The sequence below is a fragment of the Marmota flaviventris genome, chromosome 1 (genome assembly GCF_047511675.1).
Source record: "Marmota flaviventris isolate mMarFla1 chromosome 1, mMarFla1.hap1, whole genome shotgun sequence".
NCBI lineage: Eukaryota > Metazoa > Chordata > Mammalia > Rodentia > Sciuridae > Marmota > Marmota flaviventris.
In genome coordinates, this window is record NC_092498.1 from 137,793,221 (window position 1) to 137,817,203 (window position 23,983).

Sequence of the window (23,983 nt, forward strand, 5' to 3'; positions counted from 1 at the left end):
ATAGATAACATTTTAGAAGGACTCTCCCGGGTAGATCACACCTGGAGGGGACAGGTGGCAGATGCTTTGTCCCCCTGTAGTGGGCCTCTGACTTCTGCAGTAGAGCCTGTGGCTGGGGTCCGGTGGGAGAGGAGCTCCTCATTCCCTTTGAGGGATTACAAATGACGTCCACATAAAAGAAGCAGCAATTTGAGTCTTTGTCTGAACAGACCTATCTAAGCCTCCTCTTCTCTCATCAGATCATCTTTTTATCCTCTCATAAGTTGACAATAAGGTAGGGACTTGGAGACTTTGGAGGTTTGGAATTAGGGTTTGTTCCATTCAGATTTCTCATAGCTATGATCACAATAATTCTGAAGTGGCCACAACAGTCCAAATTTCTTTTTTTTTCCCCTTTCTTTTCTTTTTATTTTGGTACCAGAGATTGAACTCAGGGGCACTCAACCCCTAAGCCACATCCCCAGCCCTATTTTGTATTTTATTTAGAGACAGGATCTCACTGAGTTACTTAGCACCTCACTAAGTTGCTGAGGCTGGCTTTGAACTAGAGATCCTCCTGTCTCAGTCTCCTGAGCCAATGGGATTACAAGGGTATGCCACCACACCCAGCAATTCCAAATTTCTAATTGTCTTCATAAATATATCAGACCAGGGCTGGGGCTGTGGCTCAGTGGTAGAGTGCTTGCCTAGCATGCATGAAACACTGGGTTCAATCCTCAACACCACATAGAAATAGAGATGAAGATATTGTGTCCACCTGAAGCTAAAAAATAAACATTAAAAAAATTAAAGGAAATATATAAAGATAAGTAAATGTATCTGACCACAGGGCCTGACTTTTGGGTCTGGAGAACAGGCTTCCTCAAAAGCTGAGGTTTTTGACCCATGTCCAAAGATGGTCACCCTGTCTTGTTTTTGCCTTTTTTCACTCTTTGCCTTCTTTCTAACAAATTTGGATTCACAAAAGATTTAGGCTTTAAAACAAGGTGTGGCAGAAATGCCTTCCCCCAAGACAGGGCCAATCCATGCAGGTTCAGGGCTCAGCAAGAATTCACCAGCAGGTTGCTAGTAAGAGGAGGACGAAAGGGCAACAACTGGCCCCAAGGACACGGGGACAACAAGTTTACAACACAGAAACTGAAACTGAGGTGGGGGAGGACAGAGCAGTGGTCCCACCAAGTCCTCATGAGCAACTCAGCGAGACCCCATCTCAAAATAAAAAATAAAAATGGCTGGGGGTGTGGCTCCGCAGTTAAGCGCCCCTGGGTTCAATCTCCAATGCCAAAAAAAAAAAAAAAAAAAAAAAAGAAGTCATTCAGGAAAAGACTTGGGCAGTTTCTTTTAATTCTAAACATACATGGACATACCATCCAGAAATCTTGCTCTTGGGGATATACCTGAGGGAACTGAAAATGTGTGTTCACACAAAATCTGTGTAATGGCTTTATCTGTAACCACCCCAAACTGGGAGAACCAAAATTCCTCAGCTGGAGAATGGATAAACAAATCTCAGTACATCCATATTTGGAATAGTTGTCAGCAATAAAAAAGGATCAGACTGGGAGAAAACAGCAAACAGGGCTACATGACTGTCAACAAGGGTTCTAAGACTACACAAAAGGGACAGTCTTTTCAACAAATGATGTCGGGAAAACATGCAGAAAAATGAAAGTGGACTCTTACCTTAGAGCCTGAGCAAAAATTAAAATAGATTTAAAACCTATGGTACATCATTGCCCAGCATGCACAAGGCCCTGGGTTTGATCCCTAGCACTAACAAAGGCAGGGAAAGAGATCAAGGTCCTCAATGTAAGACCTAAAACTACTAAACTCCTAGAAGAAAACCTGGGGAAACCTTCAAGACATTGGGTTTGGCAATGGATACAACATTACAAGCACAAGCAACAAATGATACAAACTTCATCAAACTTAAAAAAACTCTGTGTATCAAAGGAAACAACACACTGAAGAGCAACCCATAGAAAAGGAAAATATATGTGCAAATCATATATTTGATAAGAAGATAATATCTAGAATATATAAGGAGCTTCCACAATTCAACAACAGATAACCCAGTTTAGAAATGGGCAATGGGGGGCTGGGGATGTGGCTCAAGTGGTAGCGCGCTCGCCGGGCATGCGTGTGGCCCAGGTTCGATCCTCAGCACCACATACAAACAAAGATGTTGTGTCCGCCAAAAACTAAAAAATAAATATTAAAATTCTAAAAAAAAAAAAAAAAAAGAAATGGGCAATGGGCTTGGATAGACATATCTCCAAATAAGATATGCAAGTGGCCAATAAGCACATTAAAAAATGCAAATCAAAACCAGAATGAGATATCACTTCATACCTGTCGGGATGGCCACCATCAAGAGATCAGAAAATTGTAAGTGTGGGCAAGGATTTGGAGAAGTTGGGACCCCGTGCACCATTGGTGGGAATGTGAAATAGTGCAGCCATCATGGAAAACATTATAGCGCTTCCTCAAAAAATTTAGGATAGAATTACCATATGATCCACCAATACCACATCTGGTTAGATACCCAAAAGAATTCAAAGCAGAGACTTGAGGCCCGTGTTCATCAAAGCATTATTTACAATGGTGGAAGCAGCCCAGCTGTCCATTTACAGATGAATGGACAAAGAAAAAAGATTGTTTTACACCCACAGAGGAATGTTCTACAGCCTTAAAAAGAAGGAAACCAGATATTGTGCTAATGAAATAAGTCAGTCACAAAAGAATAAATACTGGCTGCTTCCACTTATCAGAAGTATCTAAAATAGTCAGAATCATATATTGCCCAACAATGTGAATCTACTTAATACTACTGAACTGTATACTTAATAATGGTGAAGATGGTAAATTTACAGCTGTGTTTTTTCACAATGATAGTAAAAAGGAATGTACTGTTGATAAATGTGACGTTGATGAATCTCAAGGGCTAAGTGAAAGAAGTGAGGCTCAACTCAACAGCTACATACCATGAATGTGACATTCTGGAAAACGGAAAACTGTAGAGACAGAAAATGGATCAATGTTATCAGGACCTGGGACAGCAGAAGAGACTCATTATTCTAACAAGTTAGTTGGTTTTTGAAAAAATGTTTTTGTTTGTTCGTTGGAGACAGGGTCTCTAAGTTGCTGAAGCTGGCCTTCAACTTAGGATCCTCAGGCCTCAGACTCCCGAATAGTTGGGGCTACTCATGTATGCCATTGTGCCCAGCTATAGGACAGGCTGATGGTAAAGGGACATGAGGGAACATTTTGAAGTGGTAAAATTGTTCTATATCTTGATCATAGTTGTGATTATATGACTGCATGTGTTTGTTAAAACTCATAAAACTATATACTAAAAATATCTACACCTTGATGAAAAAGAAAAGCCATAGGGCTGGGGATGTGGCTCAAGTGGTAGCACGCTCACCTAGCATGCATGAGGCACTGGGTTAGATTCTCAGTACCACATAAAAACAAAATAAAAATATTGAGTTCACCTAAAACTATATATATATATATATATATATATATATATATATATATATATATATATATATATAAAGAAAGCCATACACAAAAATTTTATACTGTATTTAAACTATCCCTCAATAAACTTGACTGAAAAGAAACAAGGGCCAGAGTGACACCACGTCAGGATCTGAATAATCCGTGTATAGTGTGTTCTTTTCTACATCTTTCATTGTGATTGGAATGTTTCCATCTGAAAATATGAAAAACAGAAATGTTTTTTTAGAAAAAGCCAGCCATCTTATTTGAGCTGCAATTCAGTCCGATAATAGGATGCAAGTAAAATTATATGCACAACAAAGAATTCTTATTTCAATCCTGTCAGTGGAGGCCCACAACTGTGTGTATGAGAAAAGGTCAAATGTAAATTTGAGACCTTTCAAAAATGTGAATTCTGTGCAAATAGCCCTACTGCCCCCATAATGTTTCAGAAAACACTTGAACAAGAATGGTCCCTGGTTAATGAGGCACCCAAGAAGTGAGAGAGATAGAGTTGTCAAGAGTTATTTTCTTCTGGGCGTTCCAGGAAATCAACTAGATACTTTAGTCAAGTGGTAGGGCCAATCCTTTAAGAGCACACAGCCTTGATATCCCTGTAGCTCTAAACAATCCCTTTACAAAGCTTGGTGATTCTGCCTTTCTATTTGTAACCTATTTGGGTATGATAAATAAAGAAAGGTGGCCACATATAGTGGTATAGTGGTGCACACCTGTAATCCTAGCTACTCAGGAGGCTGAGGCAGGAGGATTACAAGTTAGAGGCCAGCCTGGGCAAATCAGTGAGAACCTATCTCAAAATCAAAGTTGCAAAGGGTTGGGGATGTAGCTCAATGCCCTAGTTTCAATACCCAGTACCAGAAAAAAAAAATCATGTCTGTAACAACAATAATAACAACAATCATTTCACCTCAAGCCACACCAAAGAGCAAAATAGTAGTTGACACTGCCTCGTGAAGTCGGTCTTAGCTTTTTTTCTGTCTAGCTACTCTTCCAGTCTGACTTTTCAAGCTTCTCTGATGTGGCAGTTTCTAAGTGTAGAACTCCAAAGAGCTGTATTGTCTTGATTCCTCCCAATGTTGGCACAGACTCAAGGAATTGTGAATGCCAAAAATCCTAGAGTAACAGATGGACATTTTAAATCACAAACATTTGTGCACAACACAAATGCTGGGGCTTTGCGCAAAAAATGGAACTAAGTCTTAGCCAGTCCTTATGTCCTTCCATACTAAGGAGGGAACTTAAGAAAAGCCAGGGCAAAGGAGGGGAGGAAAAAAATGCTTTCATCTGAAAGATGAGAAGAGCCTGGCAGAAATGGGTCTTTTGTTACGTGAAAAGTTACAATGTTCCTAAAATTTGCAAAATGTATCTGAGTTTATACAATTTTCATTTGACTTTGTAAGAAGTTGACTGTCATAAAATGACTTTTGGGCCATCTACTAAGAGTTTGAAGTTGGACAAAAGAGGGTAGTGGGATTATTTCCCAACTCTTGTCATAGCATGGTTGGAATCGTGGGGAGGTAGACTTGAAGAGGACCTTAAAAATCACATAATCAGAGCTGGGGTTGTGGCTCAGTGGCAGAGTGCTTGCCTAGTATGTGTGAGGGATCAGGTTTGATTCTCAGCACCATGTTTCAATAAATAAAATAAAGGTCCATTGACAACTTTAAAACAATTTTTTTTTAAATCACATAATCTTAAGAACAAAAAATGGTCGGGCTGCAGGGCACTTTATGGAAACATTAATCCAGCCCAAATGAAGCCTAATTTAATTTTAGGCTTAAAATTTCAGAAAAGAATATAAGACAAAGTGATTCATAGACATTAAAGAATTGAAAAGAGGGCTGGGGATGTGGCTCAAGCGGTAATGCGCTCCCCTCGCATGGGCGGGGCACTGGATTGGATCCTCAGCACCACATAAAAACAAAATAAAGATGTTGTGTCCACCAAAAACTGAAAAATAAATATTAAAAAATTCTCTCTCCTCTCTCTCTCTCTCTCTCTCTCCTCTTTCTATCTTTAAAAAAAAGAATTGAAAAGAAAGTAGATGGCTGGAAGTAAAGAGAAGGTTTCAAAAACAAAACAAACAAGTCCTTGATTTAGAAGTCATAAGATGAAAGTTTTGGAAAATATAGTGTTTTTTAAAAAGAGATGTATTTCATCAATTATTAAAAGCAGTCCAGAATTTCACTCAGATGCTAATGCAATCCTTTGCAGAAAAAAATTGGAAATATCTGTAATATACGTTTGAGTGATCCAATTATATATTTATACACTTGTTTCTGGAAGCCATAGGAAGGTGTTGAACTTGTCACTTTGATTATTTCACTTTGTCATATAAATTTAATAAACTTGGTATACGTACTGTTTGGCATTCTTCTCAATGGGTAAAGGAGTTTCTTGAATAAATACCGTGATATGTTCAGCATTTTGACATCTATTTCTTAATTGTAAAGTGGCAAAGTATAGCTAACATTCCCGTGTTTGGATATCTCCTAAATAAGTCATTTTAGAATGGAGCAGCTTTCCTTAATCTTGAGTCTCCAGGTCATTTCATTTGATTTTCCCTTTAAAACTTACAAATTATTCTACTTTATTTCCTTCCAAGTTTATCATCTGTAAAAAAGTTGCAACACGGAGACAGAAGCTAGCTGGTGATCCTCTGAGATGCATCTAAAACCAAAAAGGGAAAACTGGTGCCCACAGAGTCTGGGATAGAGAGAATTCAAGGACGATTGAGCCCCATGCTCTTGGGAAAGACTCATAGTCACGTTAGGACAGCGGTTCCTAAATTTTTGTCACCCACAAGCTGCATCAGGCCATTTGTTAGAAATATTGATTCCTGGGCCCTACCCTGGCTCATTGACTTAGGATCCCGTGAGAGCGTAGCTGGGGCTCCGTATTCTCTTGAGCAAGCTCCGCAGACCCACCGAGAACCCTAATTGGGATTTACGCGCCCCTGAACTCCGCCCTCACTCAGCCCCGCCCCTCTACCAGGCCCCGCCCCGCCTATCTTGTCCAAGCCCCGCCCTCTCCTCGCCGGTTCGTGAGGCCTAGCAGGCCTCTTCCCGTGATCCCTCGCGCCTGGCTGTCGCGGTTGCTGGGCAACCGGCGCTGGCGGCTGGCGGCTCCGGGATCTGCACCACCATGGGGCCGCCGCCGGGCCTCGCGCCACTCCTGCTGGTCCTCCAGGGCTGCTGGGCCTCGATGAGCGCCCAGGACAGGGCCACCCCGGCGGTGACTACTGAGGACCTCAGCTCCACCGAGCCAGCCCCAGCCATTCTTGGACCCTCTCTGTCGCCTAGGACCCCGGGGGCCCCCAGAACCCCGGAGGCCTCCAGAACCCCGGAGTCCTCCGCCTCTGGCCCCAGGCCCACCCCGGTTACGGACGGTGGGTATCAAGTGCTAACTCCTGGGGTTCTACAGGGATCCAATCTGGAAGGGGTAGCCGGGTGAGAAGGTAATAATAGTGATAGCTGAGGCTGCTGTGTGCTGACATTGCCAAACGTTCCATAGGCTTGGATCCCCCAGCAATAACCCTAAGAGGTAATTCTTATTCCTGTCGCACAAATGGGGAAACTAAAGCTCAGAGAGCGTAAGTGGGACAGTGTCAAATCCTTGAAAGTATGAGCAGTGGCCCTGGACAACGTGAATGCTAATGACAATGACGAACGTGTCCCTGCAGCTGAAGTTGAAATTAAATAGAAAGTTTTAAGACAGTGGTGGAAATCAATGCTGAAGCTGCATTGAACTTTTCACTTGTATTAAGAACAGACGCCAACGTTGTAGCTTATTAAGTTTGACTAGGTGAAGGCCTTTGTCAGTTGATTCCAATTTAAAAAACTCAGGATTCCTCCTGCATTTAGTGGAGGTGGGAAGGTAAGGGATGAAGGCTTATGCCTACTTCTTAGGATTTACATTTAGAGATAACTAACATATCTCTTAAAGTGATCTTCTAATCCTGGAATTACAAATTTAGAGAGTATTTTTTATAATCTAATTTGATTCATTTCTTCAGGGGATGTCTGTGATCCCTTGAGATTGAGGGCAAAATTGGGGAATATGCATTTTTCTGGGGTGAGTGTTCATAGCAGTCGAAGAATCTCACAGGAGGTCATCTCAAAAAAAAAATTTTTGTTTTTTTAATCCTTTGTCTGGATTGAGAGTATGCCCAGTAGGTATATATGTATTTTTGTCTCTCTCCTCTCTTTTTTAATATTGTAGTTGGACAAAATACCTTTATATTTTTATTTTTAAATATTTATTGATTTTTTTTAGGTGTAGATGGACACAACAGAATGCCTTTATTTTTATGTGGTGCTGAGGATGGAACCCAGGTCCCGTCCGTGCTAGGCCAGCACTCTACCGCTGAGCCACAATCCCAGCCCCTATAACTTTATTTTTATGTGGTGCTGAGGATCAAAGCCAGCGCCCTGCACGTGCTAGAGCACTCTACTGCTGAGCCACAACCCAGCCCCCTTTTGTCTCTTTTTGAGAGACTTTTAACTAAGGATGAGTATGCGTATATAAAAAAGTTCTTATTAGCCGACATCCTGAACTCTAGAACCTAATTTCAGTTACTGAACCATTATTTCGTGAAAGAGCCTCTTTTGTAAACTAGGAGTAGTCGGTAAGAGAAAGGACAAGGGCCCAGGCTCAATGGTAGAGCAGGTATTTAGTAGGCACGAGGCCCCGGGTCCAATCTCCAGGACCAACAAAACTCCTGGGGGTAAACAGGGATTCAATCTGGAAGGGGTAGCCAGGTAAGAAGGTAATAATAGTGATAGATTCCTTACTTCAATATATAAACAAAGCTCTGCTTTACATTTAACCTGTTGATCTAATAAATTGATAGGGAAGTTAAATCAATGACAAATTGGGACAGAATATAGCCAGGTATTCAGTTTCTGAAAATCTCTAGGGTTTGTGGACTAGACTTTCATTCACATAAGAACCTCATCAGTTATGTACTTTCTCCCCAAAATGAAACAATGCTTGGATCATTATGACTAGGACATATATTCAAAGTTTTTCTTCCAGTCTGGGTGATGAATTTGAACTTGTTTTGATCTTTCTAAAGGACCCTTTAGGCCCCTGACAGTAATAACTAACTGCTTCCCGTGTGGTAGGCACTATGTTATGCATTTCACCTGTGATATATCTTATTTAATCTCCCAATGTGTGGACACTGTTATCTTCATTATTCAGGTAGGTGAATTGCCTAATTTTAGGTTGCACAGCTGCTAAGATTAGAGCAGGGGGCTGGCTCTAGAACTAGATAGAGATTTGCAGAATGGCCGCAGGCTGTGCTGGTGGAAGAGTGATACTGTTCATCTTAGTACCCTGCTCTCCAAGCTAAGCATGCAGATGATAAGAGGCGTGGAAGAGCAGCTGAGTGCTACTTAGGTCTAGTGAGTGCTCAACAGATACTTGCTGGGTGATTAAGTGCACTTGCATCTTAGATGAAGACTTTTTTTTTTTTTAATTAAACACTATTGCTTTATCCTTCGAAGTCTTATAGCTACCTACAAGGGTTTTGCATTTTGAAAACAAATCAAGATTGTAATTTTAAACGCCAAAGGCAGGGAGCCTAGCTACTCTTATTATTTTTTACATTAGTGATTACTGGTTACATCATCATCTTACTCAGCACATAAAGGAGTCCCTATCTAGATATGAGCACATAAACTTAAGGCAGAAAACGTTTGTAAGCATTGTGTATTTATTTGCTGACAAAACCTTTCCCTTATATACTTTTTTTCCAGTGTATACCTTTTTGGGGGCTACATTTTTTTAAAACTCATTTTTACCATGGAATAATTCATATATACAAATAAGAAGGATGCATGGACTCTCTACCAACATTTGCTTGATACCCTTTTTTTTAAAAAAATTTTTTTTTAATATTTATTTTTTAGTTATCGGCGGACACAACATCTTTGTTTTGTATGTGGTGCTGAGGATCGAACCCGGGCCGCACGCATGCCAGGCGAGCGCGCTACTGCTTGAGCCACATCCCCAGCCCTGCTTGATACCCTTTGTTTGCTTATTATTTTTAGGGTTGAGATCCTTTTCTGAAAAAGAAGCAAAACATTATAAGTAAATTCTTGATTTTATTCTTCTTTTTTGTGGTACTGGGGATTGAACCCAGGGGTGCTTAACCACTGAGTTACATTCACAGCCCTTATTTTTAATTAATATTTATTTTTTAGCTTTAGGTGGACACAGTATCTTTATTTTATCTTTATGTGATGCTGAGGATCGAACCCAGTGCCTCACACATGCCAGGTGAACACGCTACTACTTGAGCCATATCCCCAGCCCCCACAGCCCTTTTTATATTTTAATTTTTAAAATATTTTTAGTCATTGATGGCCAATACCTTTATTTATTTATTTTTATGTGGTGCTGAGAATTGAACTCAGTGCCTCATGAGTGCTAGGCAAGCACTCTACCACTGAACCACAACCCCAGCCCTTATATTTTATTCTGAGACAGAGCTTTGTTAAATTACTGAGGCTGGCTTTGAATTCATGAACCTCCTGCCTCAGCCTTCTGAGCCACTGGGATTACGGTGATTACACCCAGCGATTTTATTCCTTTTATTTCTTCCTTCCCAGCAATAATCTCTACCAAAAATTCCGTGTTTTTATTCTCATGCTCTATTTCTTTGAAGAGGATTTTTCCCAGTTCAAAAGAGAATGAATTAGTAGAGAAGTTAAATTGTGATAAACTGGGACAGAATATAACTGAGTATTCAGTGCCCAAAATTCTCAGGATTTTTGGATTTTTTTTCTGATCCTCATAAATACTCAATCTGTTAAAATTGGATCTAAAAATGTAGTGATTACAAATGCAGATAATCATGAATTAATTTAAAATTGCTGAATGGGGAGATTCCTAACCTCCCCCATTTATTGTCTCAATTCCTAACACTCATCTAAGTACCTGAGCCCATCCAACTTTTGGACAAGAGCCTGTAAACATGCGTTTAGCTTCAAAGCTGCAGGTTACATATGAGGAGAGGGACAAGATTGCACCTCCTTTTCCTAGAGGCCTTAAGTAGGCCCTTTCTCTGAATCATCATCTCTAGGAAAGGGCTTGAGAATCTTCGACTGAATCAGTGGGCCTTTTGGTCAGTTAAAGAACTTAGGTGTGCTGTCCTTAAACCTGTGTCAATTATCAACATCACCTGAAAAATTTTGAAAACTGCAGGTGTCTGGGTTTCACGTTCAATTTGCCAAATCAGAGTCCTTATAGCTAGAGCACAAACAGGACTTTCCAAGCTAGTCAAAAGATCAGCCATTTTGGGGAAATCTCTGATGTGGCATCAAACTGACTAATTTCTTTTTTCTTTTTTTTTTTTTTAAAGAGAGAGAGAGAGAGAGAGAATTTTAATATTTATTTTATTTTTTTAGTTATCGGCGGACACAACATCTTTGTTGGTATGTGGTGCTGAGGATCGAACCCGGGCCGCACGCATGCCAGGCGAGCGCGCTACTGCTTGAGCCACATCCCCAGCCCAAACTGACTAATTTCTACTTCACAAATTCCCCCCGAAGTGCAATAGGAAGAACAAAATGGAACTTTTGTATGTTACTAATTTATGGCACATTGTGGTGGCAGGGGGCAGTCATTGCCTGCTGATTGTGATGCTCTGCATCCTACCCCTCCTTTTTTCTGTAGTTGCAGCTCTGTGTGTCTGTGACTTGTCCCCAGCACAGTGTGATGTCAACTGCTGTTGTGATCCTGATTGCAGCTCCATGGATTTCAGTGTCTTTTCTGCCTGCTCAGTTCCAGTTGTCATGTAAGTAGATGACACCTCGTTTGGATAAAATTTGAGCAGGATAATAAAATGTGGGGAAAGAAAGTGAAAACTCACCCAGGCCAAAAACCCCAAACCTGATTTCCTGTGTTTTGCATCGTACAGAAGGGAGACTGTGCAAAGCAGTATTTCCCTCATTTGCATCCTGCCCGGTGATAATGCAGGCCAAAGAGAGCTCACGTTGCTTCTGGGGAGAGTACAGTGCAATCTCCCAGTGTTCAGAGATGGAGTCACATTTCAGTTTCAGTTGTGAACAGATATCACGTCCCATTTCCCTAACAGTGAATGTCTCATGCATCTCATGCATACCTACGTGAAGAATGCAGTTTAATTTTACCTCTTTTGTTGTAGACATAGTACTTGCAACAAAAAGTTAGAAAGATAATCAGCAGTGCTTTGTTTATACTTTTCTGATATATAAATCTTCCAGGAATTCTCACAGTTCACATTGTATAGAACAATGGGAAATGACATTCCCAGCAGATTACAAGTGAAGAAATCATCTAAAGGATTTAATCTCATATTTCAGAGCTTTTGGAAAAAAAATAGCATTTCAAAAAAGGTACATTTATTCAAGATGGAACCAATTTACTATTTAGAGGGAGCTAATTTAAGTTTAGCCTTATAGCACCTTGTAACAATTGATACATGATAGTTTGAATTCTTTTTGGAAATACAATGGATTTTTTCCCATGAGAAACCATTTTATCAATCCAGTGGGATATCAAATAGATTTCTAATATTGTTTAAAAAAAGACTGGAGAATGGGTGTTGTAGTCTGATTACTTTTCTCTATACCTGGTTGTCCTTGTTAAAAGTCATCATCTAAGGAGGCTGGCTCAATGGTAGAACACTTACCTAGCATGCGTGAGGCACTGGGTTTGATCCCCAGCATAAAAATAAAAACAAAATAAAATAAAGGTATTGTGTCCATCTACAAAAAAAATAAAAATAAATAAATTTTTTTTAAAAAAAGTCATCTGCTCTCCTGCTTTGTAAGTATAGGAAAGTTGATACCATTTTCTCAAATGAAATTTTTTATTAGCTAATATGGCAATTTTAGATGTAGACTATAGTATTTAGGACAGGGGTCAGCAATTTTTTTTTCTGTAAAGGACCAGATAATAAATACTTTAGTCTTCCCAAGTCTCTATTGCATCTTCTATATTTTACCTTTGTTGCACAAAAGCAGTCAAAGATAAGTCATTGGATGGGCATGACTGTCTTAGTAAAATTGATAACAAATGGTGTGTTTTGTAGAACCCTATCATAGAAGTCAAGACTAAATCTCTAATACCCTTGAGAAAGGATCTCATTTTTTTTTATGTTTTGTGATTTTCTCCTAAATATAAATAGCCAAATCAAAAGTCCTCTTCCTAATTAACTGAGCATTCTCGTTATATAGGTCTCAATTCAAAAAGTTTACTTACATTTACTAAACTATCAACAATTCTTATGTGTCATCTAATAACTCGTAAATTTATTCATAAGCTGATTGGATGAATGTTTCATGAGCACAAGAAGAATATATATATTTTTAAATCTTTTTTTTTTTTAATCTAAGTCCTGCTTCTGCCACATAACCAGACCTCATTGAAAAAGAGTTGGCTGGGGTGCAACTCACTGGTAGGATACTTGATACTTGACTTGCCTGCCTGCACGAGGCCCAGGTTTGATTAAAAAAAAAAGTGGACTGGATGAATGGATTTCTCCCTGCCACCCCTAAATGTATCCTGGAGGACCCCTGCCACCCCTAAATGTATCCTGGAGGACCCCTGCCACTGCCTGGCCTTCCCTGTGCACTAAGCAGCCTTTGATTCCTTATCATTGGGGATTGAACCCAGGGGCTCTTTACAACTGAGCTACACTCCCAGCCCTTTTTTCTTTTGAGACAGGGTCTCGCTAAGTTGCCTTGAACATGGAATGCTCCTGCCTTAGCCTCCTAACTCTCTGGGATTATAGGCGTGCACCAGTGCTCTTGGCTTCACCATGCCTTTCTGGAGCACTCCTGTGTGCCAGCACCAGGGATATAAAGATAAGTTCAGCCTTATCCTGCCTCTGAGAACATCCCAGTGAGGGAGAGAGACAAATGAGTACATGCAGTTTCTGCTCCTGAATCCTGGGAGAACTCAGAGGACTGGCAGCTCAGACACTAGGCTGAGAGGGCTTTCTACAAAGATGTTGGAAGCTGAGCTGGGTCCCAAAGAACAAGTTAAGTTGGCCAGCATGAGTCTGGGGAAGGACATTCCAGGCCCAGGGAACTGCCCGGACAGAGTCCTGGGGTGGAGGAGGATAGCCTGTGCAGTTATCTGCAGGCAGCTCACGTGGCTTGGGAGGGATGTGGCACAGAAGGTGTGGAGAAGAGCTTGGGACTCAGTCCCGAGGAGCCTGTGTGTGTGCTGAAGGGTTCTGATGTCCTGAAGTCCCACCTCATGTCATTCAGCAACAGTGTGCAAAGTGGGTCACTGAGGCCAAGCCTGGTGGTAGAGAACTAAGTAAGATACCACTGCGGATGCAGGCTCATGGCTCCCGCCCTACCTGGAGGCTGGGATAGTGGGACTAGGTGGAGGTATGAGATGTGAACTGAGATACTGCCCAGCTGGAGGCTGGCCAGCTGGAGGAGTCAGGGGCATCATTCCTTTGAGTCCTCAGGCACCAGAGCCCTGAGTTTGCCCATTCCTACTGACTTCCCTTGGGAAACTCCTGCCTCATTCATTGCTAAAGACACTTCAGACGCTCTCATTACCTATCGACCCCTTAGCCTGGACTCATATTCTTCCCCACCTTCTTCCAGGTCCAGTTTATGGCTATTCTGCATCTCCAACCCTCTGCTCCAGCCAGCCATGCTACACCAGGTTCCCAAAGACCATCAGTTCCCTACTTGGTGAATGCTGTAGCGCTTCAATTAGCTTCCCATTCCCTCTGCCTGTCTGATTCCTAAAACAGTCCTTTAAGCCCTGTAAAAAGTAAATGATAGTTGGGTGCGTTGGCGCATGCCTGTAATCCCAGGAGCTCTGGAGGCTGAAGAAGGAAGATTGCGAGTTCAAAGCCAGCCTCAGCAAAAGCAAGGTGCTAAGCAACTCAGTGAGAACCTGTTTCTAAAGAAAATACAAAATAGGGCTGGAGATGTGGCTTAGTGGTTGAGTGTCCCTGAGTTCAATCCCTGTACCATAATTTCTAAGCCTTAAACCTTTCAAAAAAAAAAAAAAGTGAATGATAATATTCAATCTTGAGAGGGGCACAGGAAAGTAAGCATGCTTGTGACAGTGTTGATGAAGATGGATGTTTTACTTCTCTGGAGGGCAACCTGGCAATGCCACAGAAGCCTTGAATAATGAATCCTCCTTTTGACCTGGCAGTTCTACTCCCAGGAACATGGCCGAAGAAAATAACTGGAAACATTATGAAGATGTTTGTATAAGGATGTCATTATAGCTTCATATTGTAATTGGGGAAAATTAGATACAACCTAAACCAACTGTAGAGGATTGTTTATAATTTTTTTTTTGGGGGGGCAACTAGGGGTTGAACTCAGAGGCACTCAACCACTGAGCCACATCCCCAGCTTTTTGTATGTTTTATTTAGAGACAGGGTCTTGCTGAGTTGCTTAGGGCCTTGCTAAGTTGGGATTGACAGAAGACTTGACTGTACCATAATTTCTAAGCCTTAAACCTTTCAGATGATTCCTTTGAAGATAGCTTTACTCTGAAGACAAGTAATTTTGGATCCAATCTGGGTACTTAAAAAGAATTTGAAGTTCTACAAAATTTAATATAATTTATACTTTCAGAATTTGCAAGGTTTGTTAACATTAAAATTATACCCTGATCTGTTATCCATACTTGACAAGATTTCCTTAAAGGTTGTTATACCGACTTAATTTTTCCACTAGAGGAAAGTTTCAAATTCAATTCTAACATCATGGTTTTATAAATGTCTTCCAGAACCCCAAACGCTTCTTCATCTTCTTGAAATGTATTTGTATATATTTTGGTTTTGTTCCCTTGTGACTGAAAATATAGGTGGATGTACTGCAATTTGTTATCTGAATTGACTGCTGACCAGTGACTGTTACTTTCTCTGCCAAAATGAAAATTATTTGTTTGTTTGTTATGGTACTGCAGATTGAACCCAGGGGCACTCTACCATTGAGTCACATCTCCAGCTCCTTTTATGTTTTGAGACAGGGTCTCACTAAGTTGCTTAGGGCCTCGCTAAATGTTTTAAAATATTGCTGAAGCTGATTTTGAACTTGCAATCCTTCTGCCTCAGCTTCCCGAGCCTCTGGGATTATAAGCATGTGCCACCTACTCAGTCCCAGCTTTTTTTAAATTTTGAGACAGGAGCTCACTAAATTACTGAAGCTGGCCTTAAACTTGAAGTCCTTTTGCCTCAGCCTCCTGAGTAGCTGGAATTACAGGTGTGAGCCACCCCAACCAGCAAATATCTGATGGCTTTAAAACATCTTCCCAAGATCATATATTTATGCCTTAAATTTTATATATTATTTTTTTTAATTTTCAGGGGTGATAGCCAGTTTTGTACTCAAAAAGCAGCCATCTATTCATTGAATTTTAAAGCAAACCCACCTGAAAGGGTATTTAAACTCATTGACCAGATCAATCCATCTATTTTCTGCATTCGCATTACAAACTGTAAGTATTTGACGTTGATATATTTTGTGAAACTATAAAGTTTTTATTTTAAAGTTATTTTAAGGAAAAATATCTCATTCAGTTAGATTTGATGTGATCATTCTGTTTTGGCCATGTGTATAAAGTATATTTTCTGAGGCCATTTTACAAGTAGTGGAAAGTAATTTTATAGACCTGTGACCTGAACATTTTCTTTGAAAGTGATCATGCTTATATACCTGTCTTTTCCATTCTCACTCTTGATTTCAAGGTGTTTATGTTATGTAGACAGGCGTGGGAGTCCAGATTTATATAACACACACGTGACTTTTTCAGCGTATTTCCTCCTGGCATAATGGTTGAAAATCAGGTTCAGTTTTGAACATTACCTGTGGTTTCTATTTCCTCTTTCTTATTTTTGTTAAGTACATTTGCATGAAAACAGGATCTTTATTTTTATTTGAGTATTTAGTTCAAGTAAGTGTTTCTATCCAAAGTACACGTGAGTGTGAATGTTATCAAAGTGTCACAGTTCAGAGACATATTTATGGTTTTATCAGTTAAATCTCCTCATCATCTTTTTTCCTGAAAAATTTTTTTAGTTGTAGATGGACAGCATGCCTTTATTTTATTGGTTTATTTTTATGTGGTGCTGAGAATAGAACCCAGTGCCTCACATGTGCAAGGCAAGTGCTCTACCACTGAGCTACACCCCGAACCCTTCTTCATCTTCTTGAAATGTATTTGTATATATTTTGGTTTTGTTCCCTTGTGACTGAAAACATAGGTGGAGGTACTGCAATTTGTTATCTGAATTGACTGCTGACCAGTGACTGTCACTTTCTCTGCCAAAACATGAGCCCAATAAATATGCCATCCCCTCTTTCCCTTTTGTTCTGTACACTGCATATTTTCCCCCAGGCTCTCAGCAGTCCCTGGGCTGAAAGTGGGGAGAAAGTGATGAATATTTTTGGCTTCTGTTGTGCTGTTCACCTGTGTGCATACAAAACCATTACTACTACTTCTTCTTTTTTAAAACAGTAGTTTGTCAATGAACCTTTATTTTATTTATTTATATGTAGTTCTGGGAATCAAACCCAGGGCCTCACACATGCCAGGCGAGCACAATACCACTGATCCACAACTCCAGCCCGGGACCCTGCTTTTTTAACAAGCCTCTGGGAATTCTGGAGGAAGTGAATATGTAACAAGACACTGTGTCTTTTTCACATCAGCCTTAATGTTTCTAAAATCTACTTCCAAAATACTGAAGATGTCATATATACACATAATTTATGCTGATTTAAAACACTTTTTCTAAACAGATAAACCTGCATTATCCTTTATTAATCCAGAAGTGCCTGATGAAAACAATTTTGACAGATTGATGAAAACAACAACTGGTTTTACATTGAATGCAGAATCAGATGTTTCTTTTTCAACCAAATTGGATGCTCCAAGTACTACTAAATATGAGGTGAGCCAAGAACTTGACTGAGCCTGCTCACTGTGTCACAGATACCCTGGCCTTATAAGTTGATTTTTAATGTCACCAGCAAAACTGACTTTCTGGAACACAGAAGAATTAATATAGACTGGAAAAAAAATGAATGTTTATGCCTCTAAGTCAAAGATCATGAAAATTAAAATTGGATGTTTAGATTCTGAATATGGTAGTTAAGGTTGTTGATTCTGTGATAAGCTTGTGTTTTGTCTCTGCAGAATTTGTTTTTCTCAACCTTAAAAGAGGCAGCAAAATGCTTGAGGCTTGCTGCTGGGGACATGAGTGGATTGGTTGGTGCCTGGTCCTCTTCTCAAAATTGTATTTATTTTATTTGTAGATTTTAGGAGGTTGTGTGCTATTTTATAGTAAACCTTTAAAATGTGATATTTATTAACATTGAAAAAACTTTTTCAGAAGCATCTTTTTGAAAGGAAAGTATAAGATTAATATGTACTGGTTCTGAAAGTTAGAAATATAGAGGTACCTAAGTAAAAACCAAAATGCCCTTTTGTCTCTGTTAAAATTCACACTGCTGGGATTGGGGGGGTGCAGCTCAGGGGTATAGCATGTGCTTAGTATGTGTCAGGCCTTGGGAGTGGAGAACAATTCATGCTGAAAATCACTGTGAAAACATTGGTGTGTATTCTTCCTAATTTTTAAATCCATCTAAAAAACATACATAATATTATATAGAAGTGAGATTTATAGTTACCTACATTGTTCTAGAAAATTCTTTTTTTTTTAGTAACAAGTCTTTTTTGGTACTAGGGTCACTTTTCTGGTACCCAGGGTCACTCGGCCACTGATTCACATCCACAGCCCTCTTTTGTATTTTATTTAGAGTCAGGGTCTCACTGAGTTGCTCAGTACCTCACTGCTGCTGAGGCTGGCCTTCAACTCGGGATCCTCCTGCCTCAGAGTTGTTGGGATTACAGTAGTGCGCCACCAGCTGGGCTGTGCAGAACTTTCTAGGTAACAGCCTGGGAGGAATGCAGTATTGTCTCATTTATCTGTGTACAACCTGGGCATAGGAAAGTAACTTGTGAGTTAGTGTTAGGGCAACATTTACAAAGGATTCCTGTGTCTATATTTGAGCTATTCCATTCTTTTGTGGAGTTGGGATTGAACCCTTGGACTCACACATGCTAGGCAAGTGGCAAGTGCTGTACCACTGAGCCACATCCACAGCCCAAGCCATTCCACTCTTAACAGACATTTGTTTCCAATCTTTGCTATTATCATCCACAATGAACATTCCTGGGTGTATGTGTGTGTTTGATTAAATTCTTAGGAGATATTTCTATAAATGACTTAGGATCAAAATAAATGGAAATTTTAAATATTGATGCACAGGTATATCATTCAAAAAGATTACAATAGTTCCTGGCACCAAGGTATTTGGGTAAATTTTAAATTTAAGACAATTGTCTGTATGCTCAGTAGCTGTAGATTTGAATTTTGAATGTTGGGGAAGAATTTCATGGGGCATTTGGTTTGGGGAAAGAAGGCATTTCTTCATAAAATTGATTTATGAAAAATTTTTATATGACTTAATGTATACTGCCACTGCTGTTTAAGTAATTAATGGTAGTGGAACATGATTCTCACCCCTGTGCCCAGCCGCCTAACTTCTGCCTGCAGAGGCAAACACTATCAGCTCCTGGGTCCTTCCAGAGGGATTCCAAATTCAGAAGCCAAGCACAGTGACACGCATGCCCAGAAGCACACATCCTTTAAAAGAGGGCGAGACAGCTAGATGTCAGTTCCCTGTGGGCTGGCCACAGTGTCTCTGATGCCTGCGATGCCGATGGCACCTAGCAGGTGCCCTCTGGGTGCTGAAGGAGCGCCTTGGGCGATCTTGGTTGTGTGTTTACAGTATGGGGCTCAGCTGCAGACTTCAAATGACTCTTCAGCTCCATTTTTGAGATTGCCTTCACCACTGATGTCATCCCTGTGCGCTGATGATAACCCTGCAGGTAAGAGGGTGGCCCTTGTTCTCTCTCTGCAGAGACTTTACAGTTATTAGTTTACATTTCTGGTAGTAATACACAGCAGCCTTTGTACCTGCAACAGGAGTGGGCTGAAGAGGCCTGAGAGCACCTTGGCAAGGGCGGTTGATTTCCTGCCTTGGGGGCCTTTTCTACTCCACACGGTTGCTGCCTGGTTCCTTGTCTGATGAGATGAGCTCCCACCACCCGCAAGCAGCCCACTCACTTGTCAGACACTTCCAGGTAGGCTTTGGAAAGTTCCAGAGCTTGTCAAAAGCTAACATTTATTAACACTCACTGTAGCGATTGCATGTGTTTTCCCATTTAATCTTCATTGATCCCTTGGGGTCAGGTTAATATCTCCAATTTTTATTTTTAAAATTTCTTTTTCATTTTTTAAAAAGAGCATTCTCTATTTTTTCCCTATTCTTTCTCCCTCTTTTATTGGTGCATTCTAATTATTCATAATAATAGACCTTGATACATATTCATATATGCACATGATATGATGTAACAATATAATTCTATCTCTATATTACATCCAATTTTTTTGACAAGGAAGCAGAGAGGCAGAGGGTTACTTGCTTGGGCCTTCTCAGGCGGTGGTGGAGAGGGGCTGGCCTGCAGCCGAGCCCGCTTACTTCCCAGTGAGTCCTGCTTCTCCCTTCAGGAGCGCGAGAGACCCGCTGACTGGCCCCCAGGTAGAGGAGGGTGGCAGCCACGGTGCTCTGAGGCTTCAGCTAGCCTCTCTGTGGAGCCATCTAAGCAATGGATGACAGGGAAATGCATCCTATTGAGAAGATGGGACACACTAGAACAGTGTCAACTGAAACCAGACACCATTTTCACCTATCGGTTTGACAAGGCTCAAAAAATTTGAAGACATGGGGAATTTAGCACTCACCTACACAGCTTGTGACACTATGAACTGGTACTGCCCCCCCAGAAGGTCAATTTAATTTATATATCAAAATTATGAAGGAATGTTTGGTCCTCCACATAGCTGTTAACCCCCAGGAGTTGATCCTGCAGAAATGCTGGCCCACATGCAAAATAATAGATCGTAGTGTTGTTGGTGATGGCAAAAGCAGAGACAGTTTAAGTGTCCTGTAGTAGGGAGCTCAGGGAATAATTATGCCACCTGTGTATCAGGATGCTAATTATAAAAGGAGGAAGAAACTCCTCCTGTACGGAGATTGCCTTCACCACTGATGTCATCCCTGTGCGCTGATGATAACCCTGCAGGTAAGAGAGAGCCTGACCTCCAAGATATATTCATCATCTAGTGGAAAAAACAAGGGGAAGGATGGTATATCCATTGTGTTATTTGTTTCCAAAAGGGGAAAAATGATTTTTAAAAATGTTTGTAACTACATATTTTTGTTTGTTTGTTTGCATACACCATTTCCAGGAAGAAATATTGGAAACTTCATCCTGGTTGCCTCTAGAGAAAAAGAATGGTGGGAAGACAGGAGTTGGAGAAAGACTACTCAGTCTTTTTTTGTGCCTTTTGAATTTCATGCATGCCTTACCTAGTTGAAAACTAATTTTTAAGCACAATTTTAGACATAGTGTATATCCGTGTTGTAACTTATTTTTGCAGTTTTACCTAGATTATAGTTTTCTTCAGTTGGAAATTTTCTTCTCTTTTTTTTCCCCCATGGGAATGTTATGACATCCAGCATTTCTGGTGAACCAGGCTGTTACATGCACAAGAAGGATGGATTTAGAACAGTGTGAAGAAATTGAAGCCCTTAGCATGGCTCGTTACAGCAGCCCTACAATTTTGAGGGTAAGAATTATTTTGATGTGGAACTAACTTATTAGTTATGTTTTCTGTTCTTTGTACCCTTTTAAAATATGAAAAGTATGGAATAATATCCATACATGATTCACACTGAAGTTTAAATTTGTCTTCTCCAGTACTCTGGTATAGATGATTATTGAAATAATCCTTTAAATAATTTTTTATTTTTATATAGTTAGCTCATATTTTGATTTCATTCATTTTGATGATAACCAATGAAATCTTTTCTGTGACAGAAATACTCATATTAGCATCAAAAGCGTTCTCTTTCTCATAAACAGACTGGAAGAAGAGAGAATTCACTTTCTGGATGGCAGATGAAATAGGCAGGAGAGGACAGGAAGTGGGATTGTTGGAGCAGGGAGGAACGGTCACAAGGCCAGGGCCCCCTTCTCTCTGGTGGCAGTGACTGAACTGGAACTGAATACAGGAGCCAGATGGGGGAGGTTTGTGAGAGGAGAGACATTCTTCAATGACAAAAACCGAGATGATTTTTTTCCAAGGGCCCCCTCCTAATTTCCTTTTTTTGTGGGGAAAGCAGAGGGAGGGCGGTCCATGGCCCCATGAATCATCTGGGCTGTAGACTCAAGTTAAGTTTACCCCTTCCTTTCCCTTTTTAAATTTGATTTTATATTTTTGATACTGAGGATTGAACCCAGAAGTACTTTACCACTGAGCCACATCCCCAGTCCTTTTTATTTTTTGTTTTGAGACAGAGCCTCACTAAGTTGCTAAGGCTGGCCTTGAACTTGTGATCCTCCTGCCTCAGCCTCCTGAGATGCTGGGATCACAGGTGTGTGCCAGTGACAGGGTTAACCTTTCTTCTGCCTTCCTCTTTCTCCCCCTCTCTCGTAAGCCAGCCCTGCATGTCCCTGAGTTCTTCCAGTTAACTTCTCAGAGTTGTTGGCAGTAGTCCCTGAGTGGCCAGGTACTGTCTGTCTCAGCACAGGCCTCCCAAACATCCCTCTCCCCAAAGCTCTCAGTGGCCTAAAAGGTTGTCTGGTGATGAGGTTGGGAGTGAGGATGACAGGAAATGGAGGAAGGTGGAGCCCTTCAGCAGGAGAGCTGCAGCCATGCTTGGGGGTAGGAGCTGACACCAGGGGGCTGGGGCTTGCTGCAGGAAGACTGGGAGGCTGAGGAAATCTCCTGGGCGAGCCGTGTCTCCTTGCAGTGAGAACCTGTGCAGCGAGTAAGCAGGAGGGCAGGGCTGTGCCTGCCTTCCCCAGTGTTATGGCCACATGGAAAGATGCAGGAATGATACGGAGGCCTGGAGGCTCCCTGATGCAGTCATGAGCTGGCCTGTCATGTTTCAGCCAGAGATGATCACAGAAAGTGTGATCACTGTGGTGTAGATACAGACATGCAGATGGGACAGCTTGATTCAAGAAATTCTGTTGTCCTCTGTAAAAGTCTTTAATAGGATGAACATGGCCTTTATTCAAGGTCTGAAAAAGCTATGAAACTGTATCTGTTGTACTTAATGAAATTTGTATGTTTTCTTTTTATCTAGGTGCCTAATTCAGGAAAAAAGGTAAGAGTTGTTTATTTATTTTTTTAGTTGTAAATGGACACAGTATCTTTTATTTATTTATTTTTATGTGGTGCTGAGGATCCAACCCAGGACCTCTTGCATGTGAGGCAAGTGCTCTTCCACTGAGCTACAACCCGGCCCCTGTTTGTGTTTTTGCAGTGCTAGGGATGGAACCCAAGGCCTCATACCTGCTAGCAAGTGCTCAACCACTGAGCTCACCCAGCCTCTCACTTTTTCCCCTTTAGACAACAGAGCGGACTTGACTGACAGGGTGCTGTGGACTTCCGTCCTTTCAGGGTCTCCTGCTGTCATCTTGGTCTCTCATCAAGGAAGCTGCGAGCTCAGGGTGCCAGCTCCCAGTGTAGCAGCTGGAATACCTGGCTCCCAGTGTAGCACACACCTGGGTCAGACATACCTGTGAACACAGTCCCCAAGGAGGCCTGAGATGGTGGCTTGTCACAGCCTCCCAAAGCCTATGGAAGTGGCCAGTTCAAGAGTCACCTTGGTGGTTATTTTTTTGTCTGCCATGTACCTCTGCCTTCCTGGGTCAAGTGGACGATCAGGGTGGAGCCTGGCACTGTGTGTTGAGCAGCCTGTGTGTGCAAGGTGCGGGCGCAGCGTCTGCACACAGGTAGCACCTAGGATGCTGGTCCTGGCTGCAGTTGATCTGGTCAAGTCTTTGGACACAGACACGTTTGAAAGGAAATAGCTCTGGACTTGGCCTTTGGACTTCATACTATGTATGTGGGCCTGGAGGAGCTTGTTTTCCAGGTGCAGTCTCGGGCCTGCCAAATATGCAACACGAGTGAACCTGGAGCCCTGCGGCTTCCTGGGGGAGCATGGTGGGTGCCAGAAGCTTAACCAACCCCCTTCCTCTTTGAATCTTCCAAAAAACCTAGTTTGAAAGTCATGTTGAGAACTCGCCCATTGCTCCAGCCACTGGAAAGTGCTCTGATTCTGCCATTCCAAACTCTGCCTCTCGTGTGCTGAATCCTTCGTTCAGGGCAGCGCCCGTGTGTACGGGACGCTTGGTGGGTTGGGCTAAGTGATGACTGTCTGGCTGGGAGGGCGGTTCAGTTTCAGGGAGAGCCATCATGAGGAAGGTGTGTTTCTGAGAAGCACCGAGTGGGTTCCGGTGCGTTCTGAGTGTGAACAAGTCTGAAGTCCT

At 41.3% G+C, this 23,983-nt stretch overlaps 1 protein-coding gene across 4 annotated transcripts in view; it reads left to right on the plus strand.

Annotated features, from left to right (window-relative positions):
* Positions 1-6,626: 6,626 nt before the first annotated feature.
* The window catches only part of Tctn1 (tectonic family member 1), a 28,372-nt gene continuing 11,015 nt past the window's right edge, over positions 6,627-23,983 (plus strand). For 2 of the 4 annotated variants that reach the window (XM_027949195.3, XM_071616789.1), the window contains exons 1-7: positions 6,627-6,916; positions 11,212-11,332; positions 15,876-16,006; positions 17,311-17,462; positions 19,366-19,465; positions 21,160-21,269; positions 22,795-22,815. In XM_027949195.3, coding sequence (XP_027804996.2) covers positions 6,673-6,916; positions 11,212-11,332; positions 15,876-16,006; positions 17,311-17,462; positions 19,366-19,465; positions 21,160-21,269; positions 22,795-22,815 — 879 coding nt within the window. In that variant the 5' untranslated portion in view covers positions 6,627-6,672. Of the gene's footprint in view, positions 6,917-10,951; positions 11,117-11,211; positions 11,333-15,875; positions 16,007-17,310; positions 17,463-19,365; positions 19,466-21,159; positions 21,270-22,794; positions 22,816-23,983 lie in introns of those variants that run through there. The other 2 variants (XM_071616803.1, XM_071616796.1) reach the window with 2 other exon arrangements.